General features: G+C 35.1%; 2 protein-coding genes across 3 annotated transcripts in view; one reads left to right on the top strand and one right to left on the bottom strand.

Annotated features, from left to right (window-relative positions):
• The first annotated feature begins 1,739 nt into the window (after positions 1-1,739).
• On the top strand, positions 1,740-15,493 carry LOC117099868 (protein DEFECTIVE IN EXINE FORMATION 1-like). The gene is made up of 14 exons (XM_033239386.1): positions 1,740-1,868; positions 2,666-2,805; positions 3,220-3,454; positions 4,208-4,315; positions 4,798-4,896; positions 5,264-5,469; positions 6,301-6,433; positions 7,330-7,506; positions 9,301-9,497; positions 10,232-10,358; positions 11,017-11,286; positions 12,882-12,998; positions 13,951-14,111; positions 15,284-15,493. The coding sequence occupies exons 2-14, from the start codon at positions 2,723-2,725 to the stop codon at positions 15,420-15,422; spliced, it is 2,052 nt and encodes a 683-aa protein (XP_033095277.1). The 5' UTR covers positions 1,740-1,868; positions 2,666-2,722; the 3' UTR covers positions 15,423-15,493.
• Positions 15,494-15,495: 2 nt separating this feature from the next.
• Positions 15,496-27,545, bottom strand: part of LOC117099867 (ER degradation-enhancing alpha-mannosidase-like protein 3) — a 21,336-nt gene continuing 9,286 nt past the window's right edge. The window contains exons 7-20 of one of the 2 annotated variants that reach the window (XM_033239384.1): positions 27,341-27,446; positions 26,656-26,753; positions 26,002-26,127; positions 23,483-23,566; positions 22,994-23,077; positions 21,891-22,015; positions 21,402-21,573; positions 20,907-21,067; positions 20,338-20,461; positions 19,529-19,607; positions 19,011-19,120; positions 18,154-18,273; positions 17,205-17,433; positions 15,496-16,373 (exon numbers count right to left, since the gene is read on the bottom strand). In XM_033239384.1, coding sequence (XP_033095275.1) covers positions 15,763-16,373; positions 17,205-17,433; positions 18,154-18,273; positions 19,011-19,120; positions 19,529-19,607; positions 20,338-20,461; positions 20,907-21,067; positions 21,402-21,573; positions 21,891-22,015; positions 22,994-23,077; positions 23,483-23,566; positions 26,002-26,127; positions 26,656-26,753; positions 27,341-27,446 — 2,229 coding nt within the window. In that variant the 3' untranslated portion in view covers positions 15,496-15,762. The remainder of the gene's footprint in view (positions 16,374-17,204; positions 17,434-18,153; positions 18,274-19,010; positions 19,121-19,528; positions 19,608-20,337; positions 20,462-20,906; positions 21,068-21,401; positions 21,574-21,890; positions 22,016-22,993; positions 23,078-23,482; positions 23,567-26,001; positions 26,128-26,655; positions 26,754-27,340; positions 27,447-27,545) is intronic. The other variant, XM_033239385.1, reaches the window with a different exon arrangement.

Raw genomic sequence — 27,545 nt, 5'->3', positions numbered from 1 at the left:
ACATAATTTTTGATTTTTTTTTCTCGCCGACGAATTGCGGTTTTTCTCCCCGACGGGGGGGAGGGGATGGGGTGGGTGGGGAAGGCCTATCCGACGTGGTTGTTACTGTCGTGGCATCAGACAACGGAGAGGGGTGGGGTTCAGGCCAGTCCGACGGGGGCCGGAAAATCCACTGCAAAGTGGCGTCCAGCTCCCTAAATCCGCCCCTGTAAAGTAAGAGAAAATATAACCAATAAAAAAATTGAGGGGCGGAACGATGTTTCCGAGTATGTAACTGTTGATGATATATTGGGAGACCATTGAACCAACTGGACCTATTCGGCAGACCAGTTGGACCAACTGGACCTATTGGGCAGACCAGTTGAACCAACTGGACCTTGGGTAGACCAGTTTTGGACCAACTGGACCTACTGGGTAGACCAGTTGGACCAACCGAACCTATTGGGTAGACCAGTTGGACCAACTAGACCTATTGGGTAGACCAGTTGGACCAACTAGACCTATTGGGCAGACCAGTTGGACCAACTGGACCTATTAGGTAGACCAGACTGTACTGGACCAACTGGACCTACTGGGTAGACCAGTTGGACCAACTGGACCTATTGTGTAGACCAGTAGGACCAACTGGACCTATTGAATAGACCAGTTGGACCAGTTCAACCAGTTGGTACTACCAATTGGACCAGTTCAACAGTTGGATAGGCCAGTTGGACCAGTTAAACCAGTTCGGGAGATCAGTTGTACCAGTTGGAATTCCAGTTGTACCAGTTGAATTTCCAGTTGGACCAGTTGAAAACCAGTTAGCCAGTTGGAAACCGGAGTAGGACCAGCTGGGATTTCCAACTGGTTCCACTGGAATTTATACCTGGGATTGGTAATGGACTCCTGGGTAGGCCTATTTAGGCCTATATTGCGCCCTTGCGGTTATGAATTGTAAATAAAATCAATAAAGTGTTTTTACTCACAGTAGGCCTCGCGGTTATTTAGTTCTAGGCCTGTTATGAATTGCCGAAGTGAAAAGCTGGGGGTGAGTGGGGTTTTAGTAACCACTACTCTTATTGTATCCTATACTCTAAAAAATGCTGTAGCCAGGGTTTTCAAACAGTGCGGGACAATATCATGGTGGACCCACTTTACGCGTAAAATTAAAAAATGTGTACGCATCACTTACGCAAAAATATGAAAAATCCTGGACCCATTTTACATATTTTAATCTGTATTTGTAAAATCTAGACCCATTTTTAAAAAAGTCGACCCATTTTATGCATAAAATTACATAATTTGGAAACCTTTTTTAAAATGTCGACCCATTCTTTGTGGACCCATTAGGAAAAATTTATTAGATTAGTCTGCTCCCGCCCGAGTTAATAAATAAGGAAATATTGATGCGGGAATTAAAAAAAAAAAGAAGTATTTTAGCAGCATAAAATAACAATGCAATTTTGTGACTTCCAAATACATTTTCTTTAAATAACTAAACCTGTTCTAGCCATCAACCAGTCCTTCCCTCATCGATAAACACAAAAGCGAAATAATCTATTGTTCGAATAAAAAAAAAAAAAAAACCACCCTCCCTAATCATATTTTTTAAAGAGTGTAATTTAATAATTTTTCTATGTGCCCTAAGAAAAATTGTGTGGGACTGTCCCAACTGTCCCATACAGCATTAGCCAAGGGAGGTACGTTGTTTTAACCCTAACCAACTTAACCTACTAGTAGAATGCGCCCTCTTGAGTATCCTTTTTGCCAACGGTAAACACCACTGGCCGCCGTAGAGTCGAGAATAGATAGGCCTTTAAAATACTACTACAATAATGAGGTATATTTGGTATACCAAAAAATAATAATTAGGCGCCTACTACAAGCAGGTACGTAGGTATGGTACGGTTAGTAATCTTTCATGCGTCAGTGTCTTCTGGTGGTTCCCAGTTTCGTACAGTTTTAGGCCTAACACAAGGCCCTATCTATAATAACTGAGCCTAGGGCCAGCCCTACCTACTAGCCTAGCTAGAGCCTAGGCTAGCCAGTCTAGCTAGGCTACAGTACTAGGCCTAGCTAGACCTAGGCCTGCGTTCGTTCGAGCGAGACCTAGTACTAGTAGGCCTATGCGTTAGATATGCCTTGCTTGGGAATCCAGCATAGATAGGCCTTTCAAGGAGAGCAGCGACTGTCTCTTATACACATCTAGATGTGTATAAGAGACAGCAGACTTACAGGTAATGTATTTTCCACAATACACTGATCCTGTCTCTTATACACATCTAGATGTGTATAAGAGACAGCATCCATACTGTAGGCTAAATGTATTTTAATGAATGCGCTGTTTTGTTTTTTGGGCTGTCTGTATCAATAATTTTTTTTTGAATGATAGGTGACCATGAATTTTCATCTTAATAAAAAAAAAGCATGCAAGAGTTTAAGTCTAGAGGTTGGTTGGTTGGTTGGTGGGGATCAAGGAAAAACCTACGTACCTATGCTTCTTGTTTCTTGAAGTTTTGTTTTTAAATTTCTAATGCTTTGTGAAGGAGAAGGCATGACAATCTGGTCAAATTACTTTTATATTCTTGTATTTGTACTTTTATTTATACTTGTGTTTTTGTTACTACTAGTACAATGGCTAGGTGAATTTTTTTGTTAAAAAGAATACATTTATTTTCTTTACCAGGTTCCCCAAATTTCCAGATTATGTATCATTTAAATGTGGTAGATTTTCAACCAAGCCATGATTGTGTTCCTTGTTGCTGTTCTATGCACCCCCCATCAAAGTTATTCTCAACATGGCAGTGAATATGAAGACAAATTCAAGTAGGTAATTTTATGTATTAAAGATGATTCAAAATGCTTAACTAGGCCTACATGTTAAGATTTTAGTTAAATATGAATTTTTGTACTAATGTTATTTCTGGTCGAACTTCCTGCATTTAAGTGGAATGGCTATAAGGTGTAGTTGTGTAGAGTGCTATATAAAATTTGCTGACATATTATTACCATCTCAATTAGATTTATCATCAAAATTATTACACTTATGACCTTTACTTTGTATTTACAGTATAGGCCTATAGAACATTTATTACATAGAGCCCAAATAATACACCCAGGACCTCTCCAGCCCTGAGCTTATAATTTCAAACCTTTTGGTGTCACAGTGTATTTTAACATTGTTTTTGTCTATTTTATTTATGACAATCAATAAAACTAATCTTGTGTTTATCTTTGTAGACCTGATTGTGGTAATTATAATTTGCAAATGGCATGGAGTGCAGAGTGTGGCTCAGGCATGATTGCAGCTACACCTTTAGTGGCAGACATTGATGCAGATGGACATTTAGATATTATCATAGCTTCATTCACAGAAGAGATATCCGTAATTAGGGGGGACACAGGTCAGACTCCTGACCAGTCTCATTGGCCATTCAGATTCCCAGGTGCTACATTCCATGCAAGTCCTTTGTTAGTAAGTACTCATTTTCATGTGAATTCAAACTTAGCTAAAATTGCACCACTCCATCCAAGTTTAGTGATAGGCTATTGTAAGGCCGGGCACTGCATCGTACAATCGTCGCACAACGAATCTAATTCCACGCCGTCTGCTGATAGTCGGTAGCAGTCTAAATGGGTCATCATTCAAAACGATCTGTTGCGCGCGTGTCACCGCATTGTATTCTTCCTAGAATCGTGTCGGCTGACGACCATCAAGCGCATTGAGTTCAGTGCACGTCTTAACACATAAAATTTAGGATGATTCCTAGATGAGTTTATATGATTATTAGAGGAGTTTATATATAATTAAATATTTCCATCCTGTAATGGGTGTATACACTGTTGGATGCGAAATAAATAAATAAATGAATTGGATTCGGCAGTGCATTGCGATGTCATCACATACAGTATATAGTTGAGTGCGTCTGCGTTCTGACTGCCAGTCATGCGTCCATACAATTTTTCCAGCCCTGGCTCCTAAATTGTGTTAAGTGTTGTGTGTAAAATTTTGAATGAGATGTTAAAGTCTGTTCATATAGCTCATGTGCACGAAAAAAAGCTGAAAAGATTGTAAACTGACCTGTAATAGGCACTGTACTGTGGCTATTGCCAGTCCACAGGGCCCAAATCCAAATGTCCTCGTGAATTTAAATGAAATATCTTGCAACCTTCAAATGTAATTATACTGGTGTTTAGGGAAATTATTTTTTTTTGTCTTGGATGATAGTATGATATAGACCAAGATGGCCAGAATGAGGTACTTCTAACAACTTCTGATGGAGAGATAATCTTCCTAACATCTGCCGGTGAAAAGCTACAGGGTAGAACACTAAAGGTTAGTGCTTTCCTTCGCTGATAAATGATAAGCCCTGTTTCCATTGTTGAAAGGAAAGATTTTAAAAGTGTTCCTTTGTAAAGATGGTTTTCATGTGCATTAGATAAAGGACCCAAATAAAGTTTCTTTAGGTAGATGTTGTTTCATGTGGTGCATTAAAGTGGTATCAATTTTACCTGAAATTCATTGAGGTCAAAGCATTGGAGTACTCATGGGGGCTAGGATGTCCCACATAAAAGAAAGAGAGGAAAAGTGGGAGTAGAAAAAAAGGAGAGAGAGAGGAATGCAGAAATCCAAAACAAATCCAAACATTTCTAAATACGAATCTCAGTTATTGAAACATTGTTGAGCATAAAGAGTCAGCTTACAAAGAATGCCTTAAATTAAGTTTATTTTTTCTTTTGCCTTCATTCTTATGTTATTAAATAAAATACCACTCAACATGTTAACCTGTAAAATATTTTATATTTTACTGCATTCAGGTTGGCCATGTTGTTGTAAAGAAATCTTGGTATGATTTGGAAATAGAAATGGATCCAAGCAACATTCACACTATTCTTTATAAGCAGGATTACCAACTGGTATGTCTATAATTATTAATTACTGTGAGATCTCATTTAAGATATTTGCTTTTATTGTGCATACTTGCGCCCGACTTGAATTGGGCCCGAGTTGACATGGGGATGAGGTGACTTGGGGCCGACTTGACTTGGGGTAGATTTGCCTTGGGGCATAGTTGATTTGAGACCGAGTTGCCTTGGGGCCGGGTTGACTAAGGGCCAAGTAATTGGCTAGGGCCAAGTAATTGGCTAGGGCCAAGTTGACTTGGGGCAGAATTGACCTACTTCCGAAAATGCATACCTAATACCAAGTAAAATAGGGCATGAATGTCCAGTAAAGCATGCAAAACTTAAGTGATTTTTAATTTTGATGGTATTTGATAAATAGCATTCAAGAAGAAAAAATGATGCTGAGTTTGTGGGGTCTGATGATGGTGGAGTAAACCGAAAGTCGGGTATCGTCTATGATGGAGATTATATCAGCATAGATGCTCATGTTTTGGCAACACCTGTCCTTGCTGACCTTAACAATGATGGCAGAATAGAGGAACTCATCATGCCAGTTACATACTACTTTGATGAACAGACTTACAGGTAATGTATTTTCCACAACACACTGATCATTACAAATGTGTGTAGGTTAAATTATAGATATCCGTGTTATTGCTTCTATTCTCTCAGGTGAAACTTTTTTGATACCTTGTTTAGTGAACCCACCGACTGCCAATAATGATGATTTTGAATAAAAATGAAATTTTATTTTTGGCCAATTATTTGTTTTTATCTCAAATCTACATCATGATACAATATACAATATAAAAAAAAAACGGCCATTAAATAAAACGAAGTGAATGAATAAATTTAGGACGACCCAAATATATAAGAATTGGTTTCCATTGGGGTCCCTATAATATGTTTAAATATAGTAAATATTTAATACTTTTAAATAAAAATAATATAAATTTACAGAAGCAGCTGCCACCACGAAAAAATGTAAATTAAAAAAAATAAATAAAAGTTTTTCTTCATTTTTAATTACGCCAGCTGTGAAATCACCAAAGATAAGATATGTATATTTCTTGCTAATTATATACATTTTAACCATCCCATTACTACACTGTTTACATTCACCAATAAAATTATATATTTTTTCTTCTTCATCTAGATATTTTTGGCAAAACCTTTTGCTAAATAAAAAAGAAACCAAATTTATTTTTTTTTTCCACCCACCTCTGATGATCTATAAAATAATAAGTTCACAAAAAAAGGTGTAAAAATAGTCTCGCCTTATATGCTGCTCTCCCTTCTAAAAGCAATTAGTAATTCAGGAGAGGTTTGAATGGGTTCAGCAGCATGCAATGAATTCTTTGTATCTTTTGCCAATTTGTTTCATTTGATTGTACATTTGTAGTGTTTGCTTTGCAGTTTACCTGAAACTGATTTAAAAAGGAATAGATTTGGCAACATAAGTATTGAAAACTTTCTGTGCAGTGCCATTGTTGTGATGAATTTAACATCTGGCCAAGTTCTATTTGAAGTGCCTCTAGAGATGTCAAAGGTCAGTAGTTGCATACAGTATCATTTATGATCTTCAAGAATCATTTCTGATTAAGTGACAATGTTGATAATTTCATTTTAAGAAAGAAGTAAAGTCCTGTCAGCATTGAGTGACATACTGTAACTATCAGTGGTTCGGTTGGTTTTTTGAACTGGATTCCTCAAGGTTCAGGGGCCCCAAAGATGGGTGGGAGGGTGGCTTCATCCCAATAAAGAAATAAAATGATATAAATAAAACAAATGTATGGTATGGGAAAGGGGTGCCACTACTGATGTAAAGCTTTTAAAACTGTAATTGCTGAGATCATAAAGATATAGCATCAGGTCTGAAGTAATTATTTAACAAAGAAATACTTAAATGTTTAATTTTTTATATGTTTGCTTCTGAAATTGTGGAATATTTTATATACTTGAATAATTATGTCAGTCAATTGTTTTCATTGCAATGCATTATTGAATTGGAAAAAAATCCAAAATAAACACCACACCTCAAAAGCACTGCATATGGATGGATTTATTTGGTGTAAACACCAAGGATAACCCACCAAAGTCTGAAAAAGACTTATTTCCAGTAGGGTCCTTCTGGTAGTGATTGGGCAGTACAACAAGTGACAATCAACTACTCTTTTCCGAAGAGTGTACTGCATTCTTTAACATGCACATGGGCCATAATGCACACAGGACCATCGGCTTGAACGTCTCATCCGAAAGACAGTGTGCTGTTGTAACTTGCAATTCAGCCCTGTAGCTGAAATTCAAGGAGAGCAGCGATGGGAATTGAACCAGGGCCAAGAGATATGTCCATGGTTCAGTGCGTATAGTGGCTATAGCCCACCAGTTTAGCCAACTGAGCTAAGCTGCTCTCTCGTATGTAAACTGTAAATACTATTCTTTCAGGTATCAGCTGAGTTCCCAGCGTACCAGCTTTTTACACCAACTGTTATAGATTTAGATGGCAACTCGGGACCTTTGGAGATTATAGTGTGTACATCAGCTGGCCGTTTGATTGTATTAGATTGCAATGGTCATCTGAGGACAGGCTTTCCAAAGTCATTTGGAACAATTCATGGTCAGGTAAAGTGTCCAGCAATAATGCTTAAAGATACTTGTGACAGTGGTATTTTGCGAGGATGTGAGATAATCAGTCTGTGTTTGTGAAGCCCAGAAGATAATTTAATGGCATAATATTGAATATTGCTACATCTTCAACTATAATTTTAGAAAGACCTTGGCAAATTAAAGACATATTACCTTTTAAATAAAGAACAATTTTGAGTCAATAAATTTGTTAATAATGTTAACACAATTCAGTTATTGCTATTTAGTGAAAATATGCCATTGTATCAGAGGCACTCACTGGTCTATACAGTAGTCAAAAAATGCCCTTATTAGAAGATTGTGCTACGATATATTTCTTCCAGATATGTGATTCTTTCAAATGAGCTATTTAAACATTTTATTTAATTTTCGAGATTTTCCTCAATTTTTCTGATGTGCTGTCTCTTATACACATCTAGATGTGTATAAGAGACAGGTGCATACATAGTGGCTACCACCAGTTTGGCCAACTGAGCTAAGCTGCTCTCTCGTCTGTAAACTGTAAATACTATGCTTTCAGGTATCAGCTGAGTTCCCAGCGTACCAGCTTTTTACACCAACTGTTATAGATTTAGATGGCAACTCGGGACCTTTGGAGATTATAGTGTGTACATCAGCTGGCCGTTTGATTGTATTAGATTGCAATGGTCATCTGAGGACAGGCTTTCCAAAGTCATTTGGAACAATTCATGGTCAGGTAAAGTGTCCAGCAATAATGCTTAAAGATACTTGTGACAGTGGTATTTTGCGAGGATGTGAGATAATCAGTCTGTGTTTGTGAAGCCCAGAAGATAATTTAATGGCATAATATTGAATATTGCTACATCTTCAACTATAATTTTAGAAAGACCTTGGCAAATAAAAGACATATTACCTTTTAAATAAAGAACAATTTTGAGTCAATAAATTTGTTAATAATGTTAACACAATTCAGTTATTGTTATTTAGTGAAAATATGCCATTGTATCCGAGGCACTCACTGGTCGATACAGTAGTCAAAAAATGCCCTTATTAGCAGATTGTGCTACGATATATTTCTTCCAGATTTGTGATCTTCAAGAACGTATGTGATTCTTTTAAATGAGCTATTTAAACATTTTATTTAATTTTGGAGATTTTCCTCAATTTTTCTGGCAGTGTATATTTAACTATCTTGAATCATCTTGCATCTAGCAATTAACTGTTACTGTTAGTAAAACAAAAGAACAAAAAAAAATCCCTGAAAAAATTACTTGTTATATCTTTGTTGGCTAAATGTAAAATTGTGTTATCAAGTAAGATTTAAATTATTATATTGGTTTTGGATTTTGTAATGCTAATAATTTTTTTTTTTTTTTAGAAGATGAGATTGTGTATTGTAATATTGCATTATACTATATTATGTTGTTATATGTATGTTAAAAGTAGATAGTATCTTCTACTGAAAGTTTAAAGGTGTGCAACATTTTGTGAAAACAGTAATGGCCTTACACAACGTACAACCTCTACGGTATTTTTTTATTTTTTGGAAAGGGGGGGGGGGGGGGGGGGGGTGCACAACAGTTTCAGAATAGGTAAGTGAGTAGCATCTAACATTGATTTGCATTGAAATTTTTAAAATTTAGTGGCAAAAAGGCTGCCTTCCCCCATGCTCCCTACTAAATCCACCCCTGTAAATGATATGAGTATTTGACATACCTTTAGTGCTGCAGCTATTCAATATAGAGGGGACCTGGGGAGGAATTAAATTAAGTAATTAAATTCTGTTTGTACACAAATTTTGTTATACAGGTTACAGTTGAGGATCTAGATGGGAATGGTGTTTTGGAGCTGATAGTAATAGATAATAGTGGTAATGTAATGTGTGTGAATGCCATGGGAGACGTAATTTGGGAGTCAGAGATATCAGGTACCTCATCAGCTGGTTCAAGAGTTGTTGACCTTAATGGTGATGGTATACTTGACGTATTGGTTGCTTCTGATGATGGGTGCGTATTTAGGCTCTTTATAAAGATGTTTGTTTAAAAAGAAGAATTATGGTACTTTTTCAGTACAGTAGTTCTAATATATTATGATTCACAGTAGATGTTACCACTATGAAACAAAGCTTAATGCTCACAAATCATCCAAGATCCCTTTGACTATCAGATATATCTTCCAATCGAACATGTTCACACACCCTACCATAACATTATTTGATCAATGCATCCATAATAGGGACGTTGACAATTTTTTTTTTCAAAGCCGGGCACTCACTGCCGCCAACAAATCTATGAAGAACGCAACGCCACGTGCGTGCATCGGATAATTTTTAATGACGATGTGTTCAGACAGCCACCGACAATCAGCAGATGGCGTCGCGTTGTATAGTGCTCACAGGGAGTGGACTCGAATTCGAATTCGGTTGTGACAGTCGTACGACGCAGTTATGTGCCCGGCTTAACACCTTACCATGGGATAGTTTAAAAAGTTTTTTGAGAATAGAAAAATTTTAAGTTCCGTGGCCTACAGTCATGCACACAACCCACTTTATCCCAAACAGAACTATTTATACCATAGCAACAATTCAACACTAAGGCTGCTTAATTCTTGCATACGATTTTCCACAGGTTTTGCAGTTGGTGGTAATACCAGCTTTACAAAAAGCTTATATTATTGGTTGAATTTAAATCAAATAAAATTAAAATTTGAAAGAACTGTTTTTAAAATATTTTGTCGGTAGGTCTGTGTGGGCTTTCAAAGGTGATTCTGGGTCATTGGTAGAAGATTGGCATCATCAGCTTGGCGGCCGTATTACATCTAATGTCCTCATTACTAACCTCCATCCAGACACATCAAATGTTGACATAGTAAGCTTTACTGTATATTCTTTTTGTTGATTATGACTTATTTATATTTCCAACACCTTTTTTTCAATTGAATTACACATACACCTGTAAAATACTTTTTATTTCCCCTAAAATTTCAGGCTATATACAATAAAAGAAATGCCTGTGTATGAATAGAGAAGGCTGGATAATTACATCTGCCAAGGAGGTTATGCATTTACTGCTGTCTGTCTTCTTCCTGTCTGTCTGTTAGCAAGATTATGCAAAAACTAATGAATGGATTTTCATAAAATTTAGTGGAATGGTACATACTAAAGAAAGACGCCATTCAATTTTTGGAAGAAAAGGTCGGAGGACACAGCCAGGGTCACAGAAATTTGATTTTTTACCCTCTAGCGTAAAGGAAAATAATGGAATTGTCTCACGTATTCAGGAAGCATGTGAGAAAACAGTGCGCCTGAATAGGACAGGTTATTTTCTTAAGGGTATTCTGTGGCACTAAAGAAAATAAGTGTGCCTGAATGCGACTGGTGATTCCATTATCATTGAGGGTATGCTGCAGTTTCATCCATTATACACTGCCTGTTTATTCAGGCATAGGGCAGATGTATGCACTCTAGAGTGATAACTCTGGTTGTTTTGTTTGCATTGTCATATTGATTGTTGATTATTGTTGTAGGTGATTGCAGGACATGATGGGAACCTCTACATATTGTCATCATCAGGGCAGTGTTTACAAGCCATTGAACTTAATGAACGCAGTTTGGTTCAGGTGCTGTCTGCAAATCTAATGGAGACCATTCCAGGATTAGAACTTCTGTTGGCTACCATGGATGGCACTCTTCTCTCTCTGGCAGTTGGTAATAACGAAAATGTAGAGCACTCTTTGCTTTCTGACTGGAAGAGTGAAACACCGACTTTGAATCAGTTCACTTTTTGGAATAACCAAGTAAGTTACGTGTAAAAAAGATCACTGAATTTTGGGACAGAATAAACTAAAATGTAATATTTTCTTTATTTAAATGTTGTAAGTACATACCAAGGCAAAGTTCAAATGCCTAAAATGTAGAACAAACAGATGTAGAACAAAGGAACATGGACAACTCGTTATATGTGTAAAATAAAATAATAGCTCTCCCCAATATCCATCGCAATCATAATATTCTGTTTCTCTTGAAACACATATTGTTATTTGTGTAATATCCAAAGTGTAATCATGCTTGCAACTATCGTACAGTACAGGTTTGATAATATTTATTCTGATACATAAAGATAAAGGTTATTTATGTGAACTGGTCCGGAATTTATCAATCCCAGCTTAGCAAATGTCAAAAAAGTTAAGAAGTCCCTGAGAAAATATCTTAAGTTGATTTATCAAACCATCTTAGCAAAACCTTAGCTTAAAAATCGTCTTAGATGGCGCATGCATACAATCGACTTTTTAATTTTAAGCAATTTTTAAGCTAAGCAATATTGATAAATTTGACTTAAGCAAAAACATGGACTTGAGACAAATTTAAGCTGATTTCTAGTTTGATAAGTCCGGCCCATAGTGCTTTGTTCTGAATACTATTAGTACTCAGCATTACCACTTACAGCTGTATTAACTACTTTTAACATGTTTGCTTTTTATATATTGTTTTTTAATTACATGTTATAATCATATGTTCATTATTTTGTATATATATTTTATGTTTTGTATTTTAACTGTCGAATGAATTGTTTGCTGCCTAGTATTTCTACTTTGGACAATATATGAAATCTTGAATCTTGAATAATTACCATAATAATAATAATATGTCGTTCTTATATAGCGCTTCATGCCTTTACAAGGCCTCTAAGTGCTTCACATTACTACCCCGGTCATTGGATCAAACACATATGGAACACATTGAAACACCAAATTAAATTAGTAAATGAAATTATATTATCATTCCATAATATTGCAGCTAGTAATCAGCGCAGGTTGTGTTGGAACCTACCAGGTACCCACTTGCACTCCTGGGTGGAGAGAGGCAACTGTAGATAAAGTGCCTTGCCCAAGGACACAAGTAATTTTCACAGCCAGAGTTTCGAACCCCCGACCTCAAGGTTGGGAGTCCAAGCCACAACTGGTGCACCAACCGCTCCTACAGTACTATTTTTATATTAAGCATTATTACTTTGTTGATATCTTCTGCTAAAACTGCAATCTTCAAAAATACAGACAATACATAAGTTGTACATGTACATGCATTTACATATTTATTTGAATAAACGCCCCTTGGCGCTTATTGTTGAGAAGGGTTTTTGAGGGGTGTTTATTCGAGGGAGGCATTTATATTTTTTTTTGTGTGTAAAATGGATACGTATACACTCAAATAAATGCCCCTTGATATTCAACATAAGAACTGAAATCTCCTAAATTAGAAGTGGTACCACAACTAGCAGGAGAGAATCTGTTTCCATGTCCCTACTTCAACTTACTAGAAATCTATCAACAATTTGTGAGTGTTTTGGGTTTTAAAACAGGAATTACAAGGAAATACATTTATTTTTTTCTAGTTTCAGGTGGCAGTTGTTGATAATTTTAAGGAGTTGACTGGATCAACATTTCAAGTTGACATTGACATTCAAGATAATCGCCCACAGCAATACCGTTGGAAATCATATTATGTGATGGTAGGTACAAACTGAATACTATACAGCCCTACTTATTAGTTGATGATTTGAGAGCTGTAGATATTAACCCCAGATTAAACCTCCGGATTGCTGACTACTGTATTTACATGATAGATTGAACAGTAAAACTTTCAGTAAACTTTTGTACAATACAGGTGGTCCTCAAGGATGTGCTTTTTTTCACCACTTCTTTTTAGCATATACTCAAGTGACTTTCACTCTTATTGACGATCATTCCGAATGCTTTCATGTGAAATATGCAGACCATACACTTACTGGCCTTAAATTACCAATAATGATATTACTGCCTACAACTCCCATGTTGACTCATTTATTTGTTGGTGCAAATCTAATTATCAAACTCTTGATGTACATAAAACAAAAGAAATTACAGAAAGTCTGTGATATAAATAATTAATGTTTATTTATCATGAACTGGTTGAAATTGTTGAAAACCATAAATACTTAGGCTTCTGTGTTAATCCATGCTTTATCACATCATTATCTACTCATGTCATCCAATCTGTTATGACTTATTGCACTGATTTGGTATAATCAACACACCTCCGAAAACAGCCATAAACAAATACAAAACTGTTAAAAAGGCAAGCATGTTGATAGGTAATGATGTGGTTAATCTTGACTCTTTGTGCAATAGTACTTTTACTTAAAAAATTTAAGTTTACCTTGGAAGATACAACTCATCCATTGCATGATTACATTGTTGTAAATAGATTTGACAGACTCTTGTCAACCTGAAGTTAAAACTAACAAATATAAGAACACATTTAACTAACTTTATATTGTCTTTTGATTATTTTTACCATATGTAACAAGGAAAACAAATATCATGACATTTTTATGACAATAAAAAATATACGAATCAAATATACAATGGTCATTTGCTAACTTTCCTAAATGAGTGGTAATAGGATGTTCTTCATTTTGGTAGATTCGTGCTGGAAGCTATAACCTTGGAGAAAAAATGGAGTTCACATCAGCCGGAATGCATCAGCTCACAGTAACATGTCCCCCTCACCCTTTTCAAAGTACTGTTGTTGTGCATGTCACCAATGGTTTTGCACAAGAAATTACTACCACATTCACAGCTAGGTCTGTTTTTTTATTTTTTTAAATTTTTATTAATTTTTTTTTTTTTTTTGGGGGGGGGGGGTTAAGGTCATATAACCCCAAAATAAAACTATCACTACAGTATTTTTCCATGCTTCATGTGACTGACTGCATTAACCATAATGTGTATTTATTTATTTAAAAAAACAAATCATCACAATACATTTAAAATATATATTGACCAAGGGCGTAATTCTAATTTTGACCAATTATCAAGGCTCTATAACCAATATGGTTATGTAATATAGGGCCTAAAAAACATTCTTTTCGGTAGTTTCCAGTAATAATTTGAAATAAAAATCAATCCAGAAGACTGCATATCCACAAATTAAATGAATAGAAGAAAACACAAAAACAGTTTGGCACATAAAGGTTGCTAATACTGTCTCCTTAATCTGGAAACATGCCAAAGTTTTTTTTATGATTGAATTATTTAACATGCATTAAAATACAGATTACCAAATATAAATAGTTTTAAAAAAACCATTTGAATATCTGGATGACCACAGGTCAAATTTAAAATCCGCTGAAGTAATTACAGTATATATAAAAAATATTGTATTACCAACCAAAAAATTATTCACTTTCCTACATCACCAAAGTTATGAGTAAAAGTATATACAGTAGCTTCTGTGTACCTAAGTATGCAATACTGCCACATTCTGTCGCTAATTACTCAGTTAACATTTAGCGACATACACTGGTTTTAAGATGGCAAGACTCGTTTGGTTATTTTCCCGTCAATTAAAGCATGGTTCTCACGAGAGCCCTGGTATCCGGATCGGGAGCTAACCGTTAGTGCTAACTGTTAGCAGTATCCGGATACCGCTAACGGTTAGCAAGTTGAGCGCGTTTTTATCATCAATCAATCACACGTACGCGTTTACAATTTCCAGTTTCTTATTGGCCAGTGATTCAATCATCATATTTTTGGTATCCGGATCGGGATTTTCTCGTACGGACGCACGGCAACTAATGGTTAGCAGGATCCGGATCCTGCTAACCTTTAGCAGCCGTGTGAGAACATAGCCATTGGGTCTTGCCAACTCTAATTCATTTGTAAAGTCTGATTATCTGTGCGACAGGTTTACAACATTCTATTATAATTATATTAACAAGTTGAGTTTAATTGCTCTTTTTTCCTCATTTTGTAGATTTAATATGCAATGGAAACATGATGTGAAGTGGTTGATGTTGTTGCCACTGTCGAGTCTCTTCTTGCTACTTTTGCTTGTGTTTGGGTTTCCTGAGGCGGATCTATTGCCGACAGTCCACGACACCAAATATAGTTAGTGTGGTTACATCTATCACATCACATCACGGCATGAAATTAGTTGATAAAATAAAACAAAAATCATTGCAAATCTGGACAAAGGTTTTTTTTTTATTGTGACCCGTGAAGTTTCTAAAATGCAGGTCTCCCTCCAATTAAAGACCACTTTTATGTGGTCCCAATTTAACAAAGACCAGAAGTGGTCTTTAACTGGAGACCTGTATAAAGAAAATAATTATGAATAAATAAATATTTATGTTGTATTTAAATATTCATGAATATACAGCAGTATAATAGGCTGATATGATTTAATTTTCTTAAAAGTAATAAATAATTAAGTATTATACTGTGAATATTTCATTATAACCCTTCATGTTCATCCTCCTCCACATCTATATGTGCTTCATCCTTCTCATTATTATTTATATTTTTTATTTCATCAAATTCTAAAATTCCATTATTATTTAGATTTTGCTGTAAGATGTCTATATTATGTTCATTATTTCTGTTCTGTATATCATTAAGTCTTCTTTTAATTTCTTCTTTCCATTCATGATTTGTTATTTTCTCCCCTTTTTCAGTCACAAATATCTTCTGAATACTTTTTAATTTTAAAATTTCTTCCAAAAAATCTGTTTCTTTTTGTGAATTCCCTAATACTTCTTGCATTGCTTTTATTTTTGCTTCCTGGAGTTCTGGCAATTGCTCTCCCTGTTCTACCTGGTCCAGCATCAATTCATAAATATCTTGCAAAAAATCCAGACTGTATTTTGATATAATCATATCCTCATTTGTGCTGTCAATGTTTTCTTTTTTGTTTCTGGAGGACATGCTGTCTGTTTCACATAGCAAACTCTCAGAACTCTTGATATCTTCATGGTTTGCTACACCTACCGCATCATAGCAAGATCTGTGCCTTTCCTTGACACTTTTCTCCGAATAGTATTCATCCTTTAAAAGAGCAAGTTCATCTACAAATAAGAATAAAAATAACTGTGCATTTCATACAAATTATGTAATTATAAAAATATTTTTATCTCTTAACATGGAATGATCTTGCTAAAATCTATAACAGGCCATAAGACACAGAAGAATGAGGATGCATATGCCAAAAAAGAATTGAGGGCATCACAGTACTTTAATGTATAAAGAAATCTACCGTAAATCCTTGAATAAGCACCGTGGCGCTTAACACTCTGACCTAAAGGGGTTTGATGAAGTAGTATAAGCCACCGCCAGAAATTGTAGCAAATTTGAACAGTATTCCGAAGCTTGTTGAGAGTGCGTATGTGATCAGATTGACATGTAGTGAATACTACAAGAACCACAATCTGTGCCCCGTAACAGTAAAATGAAAATGACTCACTTTTGGAGATTTACGAAATTTTGCACAACGAAACTGAGATAATCGTGATGTCGTGAAAGTAAATCAATACCGCTCTACGATAATGTAAACAAAGAGTGAAATACTGAAGTTCCAAACTGAATATGTGTTCAAATTATTACATGTCGGTAATTACCCCATCTATCTGATTCTGTAAAAAAAACTTCAAACACTGAGATCTCCGTGTTTTGCCTGCAAAATGTTAATCAAGCGTTCATATTACCCTGTGTGTAATGAAACACTTTGTAAAACAGGGGCCGGATTTATTAAACTAACTACAATGTGTACATTGTTCAAATGATGAAATAACACAATATTGGTGTACAGGAATACGCGAGATAGGTAGCAATGAAAGTGCCATGCAATATTTTTAAATAAGTGCTGCATTGAAGCTTATTTGAGGATTTACACTACTTACATTCAGAATTAATTTTATCAACTAATGCAACAAGAAGTTTATCTGGGTATTTTTTTAAGGCATCTAGTAATATTTGAGCTTCCTTGTAGAATAGGAACAGTACTGGTATGGTCACATCAACACTTCCATCTCCAGACATCGCAAATGCATGGCTTTCATCTCTTTCCTTCTGGCTATCTTTGTCCATGATAATGGCTCCAACTGCTCCATGCTGTTGTGCAACCCTAGCCTATAAATCAAAATGCAGATATTAAACACAAGAAGTGTGACTGAGGAATGCCAGTCAGTTAGCATTGAGGCTTGTCATTCCAAAACCAGCATACTGTTGCTAATTGTTAAACCAAGTAGTTAGCATAAGAATGTAGCAGTATTGAATACTGTAAGGGAAGCCATAATACATACATATCTTTGGCAATATTAAATCCAAACCAGTAAATGACCCATCATTTTAAAGCTTACAATGTGAAGAAAGAGAATATATTAAAAAGTCAATATTCATCTTTTTGGTCACTAATGCTGGTTTTGGGATGACAAGCCTCATATCTTCTCATTACAGAACAGTACTGCATACTATCATAGGCTGTTTCCAAAGCACTTGTTGCCATATATCAGTGAAAAAGGGCCAAGAGCTTGAGAAGTTATTTTAAAAAGAATCAAATTTTTATGCGAGGTAAAGGTAAAATCAACAGGGACCTGTAAAAACAATTACAACAAACAACACTTGAAATTTTTTAAAATGGAAGTATTGCAAGGGTTAACTGCATGTCTAACTAATGCAGTATTGTCTATTTTGGCTGAAAATTACAATGGTATTTTATGGAGAAACATGGCCATACATACATACGTTTTGGCTTTCTGATGTGGTTAGTTCAGCAAAAATAAATATATATTTAACAACAATAACTGGTCATTCACCTTCTAATGAACATCAAAAACATGCAGCACTAACCTTTTCAATGAACATACAATCTCCTCTTGTGATTAATGCTATCTGACCCTTCACTGATGCTCCATTCTGCAATGCAGAACAACCATTAGCAGGATCTGCAACAACCACACCACCAGCTACCTATTAACAATGATAGAAATTTGAAAAATGGAAATCAGAAAAGTACCTGTCACAAATATAAATGATATTTACAGCATTCTAGGGCCATTATTTCTCTCCTGTATTGCAATGGCTTGCCCCTTGATCTCAACTCAAAACAAAGTACTGTATTTAACTACCGTAAAAACTACAGTAAAACTAAAAAGAAACATTTTGAAGATTCAAAATTTCAATCTATTATTTGATCCTTTTCAAGAAGACCTCATCTATCCATATATAGTGCAGAAGTGGTACAATAACAAATAATCTACAAGGAGTCCAGCTGAAATTAAAGCCTATTGAGATAAGAAAAACATTAGAGATAGTGAATAAATCAATAAAGTACAAAATTAAAATTAGGTAAATAATGAGAGCTCCTTGGATGCTCTCAACCTAACATTTAATACAGGTTTAAAAAGCTATAGCCTCCATATATAAACTCTGAATAGTAAGGACAGCCATATAGACTTAGTATTTTTAAGTATTATTAGTGTTTCTTCTGAAGATGAGCAAACCATCGCGGCGCTTATATTATATTTGGAGGCTTCATTAGGGTGGTGCTTATTCGTGAGCGGAATTAATTGCAAATTACTGTAGTCCTAATAGAACATCTTGTACATGGGCCTATCTGACTTGTCGCTATATCAAGCTAAATATGAAATAAAAAAAGTGAGTGTATGATTTTATAAGTGCAGAGAGGTATATTCATGAACACTTACTCCTGGATTTGTCAGTAGGTCAAGCCCAAACTGTGCAGGATTAGCAGTCAGCACAATATTACCAACTACTGCTGGTTCTACAAACTGGACAGCTCGTGGTTGATATTCTGCTATAAAGAAGAAAATAAGATGAATTATTATTAATCATGTCCCCTCTCTTTTCTCCCCGATACCAAATAACTCACAAGCTACAACCACTAGTCTACAGTATTTACTTGTGTGGCAATAATGGTATTCAGGAGGTCTATTCCTTCAATGCTACATGGCCAGTGTCAACACCATTTACAAAGTTATCATAGTGGTGAAATTTATCCATGTGCTTGTTATTCTTGTGAAATGATGAGGACATATTAATTTAACCTACACAGTAGTCTACCCACTAATTGCTGTTACATCTGGGACATCAGTGATAACACTTTTTAGTGTATTTTTAAAAGGTTGACATCTGTAATGGTAAAGATGAGCCAAAATACCACAGATAGTATATATTTATTGAATTGTCACATACAAGTACATACCTTGTTGTTGAGCCTCTGAAAGTTTCATCATCTCTTGCATGAATAGCAGACCATCTTCTGCAGATTGAGTATCAGCAGCCTAAAATGATTACACATGTAATACTTATTATACGAGAGGTGCAAAATGTATATTGTGCAACACTCAATGTGAAATATAACTTCCTAAAGGTAGTTGGGTAAAGGTCAAAACCTGAAGCTGTGGGATCACAGGCTGGAGTGCCCGTCTCTCTCTCCTTGGCGTTTGGGCCAAACTGTGCAGGGCTGTGGGGGTTTGCCATTCCTCTCCCACACTGCAGTCTGTTTTTACCTTCCCAGCATATGCCGGTACCCATTTTTACACCTGGGTGGAGAAAAACCAACATAGATAAAGTGTCTTGCTTAAGGAAAAAAGTAACTTTCATAGCAAGGTAGGCTTACAGTAAATCAATAAGGTACCTCCAAGACCTTATTAAGACTTGAAAATTAACAACTCTCTTGTTTGCCCTAAGTATAAATTTTGAATCTGCTTGATTTTAAAAAAAGCAATCGTTTCATCCTTCTTCATCTACTATACATTCCTGGAACAATCCTTTTATCCAATTGAATGAAATACTAATTTAATTTTATAAAAAATTTAAATAATGTGCGTCATAAATTGTATAAAATAAGCTTCAATGCCTTTCTTATATTTGTATATTTTATGTAATTTTGTCATTGTCTTTTGTAACGAACCTTGACAGTATGACGTTTTGCATGTTACCAACTTCTGGCACACTGTTGTGAATGAAATAACAGTGATATCCTAGTACTACTCAAATTGGAAACCTTACTTGTGAAGCAGTGTGCATGAGTTGAACACGTCCATCTTTCATGGTAACTAAGCGAATCCCCATTCTTTTCAAGTCTCTCAGCTGGTCTGCATTGCCAGGAATAAACTCTGAAGCTTTTAAACGGCTGTTCGTAGTATTAAAAGAAAAAAAAAATGCACATCACTAAACATAGTCTAGGTTATTGTAAATAAAGATGTCTTGCATACAAACATGATGACAGGCTTGTTTCTTTTTTTTTTTTTTTTACCAAAATTATGTTTATGCCTAGAAAGAAGAAAATACACAAAAATGCAACAAAAACCATTTTTAAATCTTTTAAAAATCTTTTTTAAAACGATTGCATAACACTGTCGCACCACCTACCATCCAGCAAGATAGTCTTATTCCAGCCTTTTTGAAACATTAAACAAAATATTTTTCGTCGGTCGAGCGTGGCCCACACAATAATTTTTTTTTATTTGGCATTATTGACTGGTAGATTAACTAAACAAATCATTTAAATTCATACATGAAAAAATGAATGGTATGTCAATGTTACTAAATAAAACATGGAAATATTATTGCCTTACTTTGGTTTACTATTTGAGTCCTTGCCACAACTTGGCTTTCTTTTTATCTGCATTGATTCTCTGACTGTATGTGCATAAAGTTCTCCGCCAGGGAATAAATAGTTATGATTGGGACAAGAACGCTCCAGTATCACTGACACTGTATCATCCGCGCAGTCTTCCTGCAACAAAATATTGGCAAAAATATAAGGATTAAATGAAGATGAATGGTAAGTATCAAAATGAATGCACAGAAGCTAGTGAAATTGGACATATCACACCCTACACAGTTACCATACAACTCCAGCAATGTTTCCAGCTACCTAAATACTAAAAAAACACAGTATTTAGGAGTAAAATAATAATAATAAAAAAACAAATATAATATTTGTCTTCCGTGGCTATTCACAGCGTTGCGCTTTTGAACTTGCCGTATTTGGAATTGGTGCCATAACAATTAGAGATATTATTATTATATCATTTAATATTAGGATGAGATTCAAGCCCAAGGTTTACCTTTTGTATGGGTTGGTTGGTGTCATTATTCTTGATACGAGCCAGTGTTAGGGGCAGCAGGTGGGCCTCAGTTGTAAACAAATACTGATCGATAGCTACTCCAAGCTCTTCACTCTCCGCAAATAGTAAATATAAGTACTTGAATGTCTCTGCCAGTACATAGGAATCCATTCTGTTGAAAAAAATGTGATCAGCAGTTTCATGAAAATTAAGAACTGTTTCCCATTTCTGATCTTATTAATCCTCTCACAAATTCACATTATTGTAGTTATCACAATACAAACATAACAATAAGGTTTATTAACCTTATTATTATGATTACCATGAGTTTTCTGGCTTTTACGGTAATGACTGGCATTTATTATTCTCTTGTCCAGTCTTGGAAATAAAGTGTTAACACGGTGTTGCTTTATTAAAAATACATATTCATTCATATTATAATATAAGTATTTTTATCAATATTTATAAATGATATGAAAAATAGAGTACCTGTCTTCATGACCCCCTGTTCGAACATCTCTGATAGCAGCAAAGCCACAAGGGACACGAGCATACTGTTGAAGACTATCCACAATCTGTTTTCCAACTTCTAAATAATATGGATCACCGGTTGCCTACAAGAACATAAAAAAAAAAACACTTATCAGTAATGGCCATGCACTCCACCATCTGCTGCATACTTAGTGGCAGATTACAGCACGGAGAGGGAGGAAGCCGATCCAAACCCCCAACACTTTTTTTTTCAAATTATGAAAAAATGGAGAAAAAAGAAAAATTATAATTAGATTTAGGTCTGACTGCAATTTCTATTTATCTAGAGATGCCATAACCACAAATGTTCTTACCTCAGCCCTAACAATGGTGGGGCTGCAGTGGTCTATTTCCTCTATTTTGAATTCCTGGAATCGCCAATGATACTCCCGCAACAAAGTCATGCAGTTCATCAGCTGAGCCATTAAATGATTCACATGTGTTTCTCACATTTCTTTTTATGAGAGGACAATAAACTCTAAAATGTAACCAGGTTATGATTACAATATACAGTTAAACTTGCCTATTAGTCGGCTTTGCCTACTCAAAAAATTCCTAAGTTGATCTAAATGCCAAATTGTTTTTTCCATTAATTAACAATCTCAAAGTCAAATTTTTCAATGCCATTTTGGACTTAAAAATAGGCAAGTTCAACTGTACTATGATGCGCCTATTTAAATAAAATTTCAGACATTCTCTACTCTCGCGCACTGGAAACTGCTATAAACACTGCTGTCACAAATCACCAGTTATCTACCCCAATGCACTAAACTACAATTACAGCACTATAGAGGTAGGCCTAGGCCTATAAGTTACCTTGCTTGTTTCTATGACATGGATCTTAATTCAAATGGGGCTTGCCATTCCAAAGCAGCATCAGCGACCACAAAATGATTGTTGACTTTGTAATATATTCCTATTCTCCACATCACAAGCTTTAAAATGATGGGCCATTTACTGGAATTGATTTACTATTGTAAATGTTAAGAGGAAAAGAAAATAATAATGATTGATAAAAATAATGTGATGTGTACCGTATATGGTACTTATCTCTAACTGACCTTATAAAGGAAGTAAGTACTCTCTGTGAACTCGGGTCTGAGTGGGTGCTGACCCCAATGGATATTATAATCTGGTGTGAATGCCTGCAAAATCAATCAATAAATCAATCAATCAATAACTGTATTAACATTCAATCAATAACTGTATTAACTTTGATTTTTTAAATAGTGCTGCTCATAATTATTCACATTTTGTTAGGGGTTCACCTTGATAAATATTTAACAATAATAATGTTACTGCTGGTGATGACAATAGTAGTGATAATAATAATATTAATAACTGAGGAAAACAAATACAAAGAATAATAATATTATCAAAAATATTTATCAATAACAATAATAACTGGCATAAGGCAACAGGTCTAGTCAAGAAACCCATTTAGAATATTAAAGATATATACAAATAAACAGAAACATGTATGTGATTTTTAAATTTCAATAAAATTGTTATACATAGCTGTCAGTAACGCATGCACTAAGTATAATTACCTCTGGTAAAAAATTATGTTTCTGTATGACCTGGTAAAGAAGCTCATGTGTTTCAATTGCCGGTTTCACATCACCAAACAAAACCTGAATGAAAAACAAACTCAATATTTAGGGTTACTTGTGATCAACTATCATATCAATATCTTAAAGTGGCATAAATATACTTGTCAGGATAATTTAAATCACTAACTAAAAATTACCTTCTGTGGGAGCAGGCCCGTAGCCAGGGGGGTTTTTATGGTGCGGGCGAACCCCCCTGTTTTCAAATGAACCCCCTCGAATTTTTGAATGAGTCCCACTCGGATGGAATGTCTGTTTTTAACTTACCCAGCATTAAATCAAAATTTAGCACCTAATTCATTATTTGGTCACCCGTTTTTAAATACTAGCCTGCGATACAAGCATTCATTCATAGAATATCTCAGCTTCAGAAGTTCGGAAATTTTAATTGAATGCAACTCCGACAAACCATGAATTTACGATGGCTCACATATAAGGATGGCAAATATCGATAAAAACCCGGCTCCCGTCTCGATTTTGACTGGCCTTTGCCTGAATGCTTGTAAGAAATGTACCAACCGGTAACGAAACTGGTCGCCGTCTACCTAGAGTAAATGGCACCACTAAAACAAAGCTAAAGTTTTGCTTAATCCACCAAATGCAGATAAAGTTTTGCGACTTAAATCACCTGATTGTGGATTGTGTGGTTAGTAAATTCCATAGCCATTCTGTCCGCAGCGAACACTAACCTATTTGTTGATGGAGCATTTTTGAGAAATTGACTCTCCTTTTTTCCACCCCAAACAAAATATTATTAATGTCAACATGGTATATTCTCAGTCATCATAGCCAGTCACAAAATTAGGAAGGTTGTTTTCAACAGCACACACACACACAACAGAACGGAGTACGTCAAAACGAGTGTTTGTTAATTTTTAGAGATAAAGAATTATGAAACGTCGTAAAATAACTGACTTTTTTTCGTCCACTGCGGCAAAGAAGAAAACGACAGATAGTCCTTTAAGGTGGGTTATTTTCACAAAAACGTGATGCAATAATGACAAAATGATTATTATTGTTCATTTTCGGTTAATATTTCAGCTGCTCAAAATTTTTTCCTATTCTTCTATATTTACGCATAATATTTCTATGTATATATATATATATATATATATATAAATTTATATCATTTTAATACAGATTTACATATTTTCTGTAATCTAGAAATAGGTCTATGTATACTTTGTGTCTGTATTTAACATGTTTCAATCTTTTGCTTTATTTAAACATCAATTATTATCATAAATTTTAATGATTACATTATTTTATATAGTATTTTAAATAAATTTATAAACAATTTTAAATATAAACTATGAAAGTAAATACACGTAGATCAATCAATAAAAACGGACATAGTAGTAATCTTTATCTATTCATTAACACGAATAACATTTTCAATATTCTAATCAATTTTTATATAGCCAGAGTTAGTTTCGACCTAGGCAAACCTTTGCTAAAAAGGTACACTTTCTCCATCAAAAGGCTTCTTCTAGGAATGGAATGACCTGTTCGAACTCCTGTAGACCAAACCCAGTACCGTTACCATGTTTAATCGTACGGGAAATCCACTCACGATGTAATACCGTTACGATTTTTAATCGTACAGGAAATCCACTCACAAAATATTTTCTAATTTTATTATATTACCACCTTTTTATTACATAGATCTTTTTCAAAACATAACTGCTTTTATAACATTATTTACACCCATTAAACACAAAAACTGCTCTGGCTTCGGGGCCCCCGACCCCACCGGGGCCCTTAGGCAGGCCCCTGGATCCCATGCCCAGAGAACCCCCCCTTGAAATGACCTGGCTATGGGCCTGGGGAGGCATTATGTGGCTGGAAATATTGCTCAATAAAGAATGTACTCAAAAAATACCTAGCTTTACCACAAACCATTCAATAATTTTATGTACACTTTGTTTCTCTTCTGATGCTAGAATACTGTTATTAGGTCTTTTGGTATTTTTGGATAAGGTCTCATTGTAATGCATTTGGAGCGATACATGACAGCATCTTAAGCTGGTTCTTTCTAGTTCACAGGTGGGAAAATTGCAACCAACAGGCCACATGCAGCCTGATGGCAACTTTGTTATAGCCCGCACCCAACCTATGAGTCTGGCCCACTTATACCATCTTTGACTAGAAAACCCCTTGCTTATACTGCCTGAAACCAATAAACCACATCATAGTTTGAACTATTAAAGGTCAATCGGCATAAACAAACATTTAACAGACACAACACAGGTTGCTAACAAAGCTTCCTATCCTTGGAGGAAATTTTTTTTTTTTTACCCTGGCTGAAAATAAACAAATCCTTTTGCATACAATAATATAGGAAGGTTATATTTTTATTTAAAATATAAATTCTAGTTGATACTGTTTGCAATGTCAAGGGTTATAATAGGAAATACAAAAAGAAAGATATTAATAATAATAAATAAATTTAAACTTACTTGTAGTCCTGGCCAGAATGCAAGCAGCGAGTCCATGAAGTTTTTGGATCTAATTTTAGGTCGATGCATATGAACATCCATCAGTAAAGGTCCATCACTAATGTAACGCATGATAGCATCATAATGCTAAGCATAAAAGTGATAATCATATTGATAATTATTAAAACAATTATGATACTAAAATCGTTATCTATTGATAATAGATTTTTAAGACATGATCATTGAAAACTGGGGGGAAAAGGGGCGTAACTGCTAATTTTTACACCTTTTCCCCCCAGTTTTTAAATATTCAAAAATCTGTATCTTATTCACCGTTCCCCAGTTTTTTGTCAGACAACTTTTTTCTGTCTTAGAGAAATCAGTGCTAAAACATATCAAAATTTTTGTTTTTCCTCCGGAGTCTGACTTTAAAATGATGGGCCATTTACTGGAATCGACTTACTATTGCCAAAGTTAAGAGTAAAATTATTATGGCTTCACTGTACTAAAGCATACAATGCTGCCACATTCTTATGCTAATTACTCAGTTTAACAATTAGCGACAGTACACTGGTTTGGGAATGGCAATCCTCATATAGTGAAGCATAAATATGGCTGAAAACAATTACTGCAGCTAAGATAGAGTAGTAGTAAAATATCGTGTATTGTACTTACAGCTGTAAACCAGTCAAGGTAGTTGTCATCCCCAAGCAAAACATATGCCTTCAATAAATATTCATAATAAGAATCAATACCAGCACCAACTCCACTGTCTGAAAAAGATCATAGTACATCGTATAATAATCTCTTGCATAAGCACTTATTTACATATCATTGGATTATAAAGTAACATATGGAATAATATATTTATCAAATATATGTAGAAAGAGAGTTTGAATATTAAAACAAAACATTGATGGGTTACACTACAGTGGCTGATCCAGGAATTCAAAATAGAGGGGGACCAAGAATGGACTTTCACAGATAGGGGTTCAATATTACCTCAGACCCACCGTGGTGGTTCGGGCTGAGGTTTGAAAATTTATGAAATGGCACTTTCAGGCATAAAGTTGAATATAATTTTCTTGTTTTATCTCCATTTTTGTTGTAATTTGAAAAAATATACAAAAAGCCAAGGGACCCCTAACCCTTGAATTTGCCACTGTACTATATATACTATAAATTTTTAGCAGGTAAAGTAGGTTAGGTTTCATTTACCACATTCCCTTTTAATATTCATCTCAAACAGAATGCAAGAAAACAATATGAAAATATCATTGAACTTGAAAGTACAGTAATACATTATCTTGAATTTCTATTTATTGCATACATTATGCTAATTGTTGTAAATTACGCTTACCTCGCCTCACCCAGTCTCCATTATGAATGTTGATGACAGTTCCAACAAGATTACTAGATCGCTGTCTACGAGACCACAACTCATGTGTTGCCTTCTTTGCTTTTAACTATAAAAATTATGTAACCTGTATTAATGTGTACAGAATTGTATTGCAGACATACAGCAATGTATGAAATGTAGCAATTAATAAATTCTTTAATATCTT

The sequence above is a fragment of the Anneissia japonica genome, unplaced genomic scaffold (assembly GCF_011630105.1).
Source record: "Anneissia japonica isolate Jap-2015-1 unplaced genomic scaffold, ASM1163010v1 scaffold288152_len142926_cov155, whole genome shotgun sequence".
Classification (NCBI taxonomy): Eukaryota; Metazoa; Echinodermata; class Crinoidea; order Comatulida; family Comatulidae; genus Anneissia; species Anneissia japonica.
Note: the sequence above shows the minus strand (reverse complement) of the source record. Positions and strands in the feature narration are given on the sequence as shown.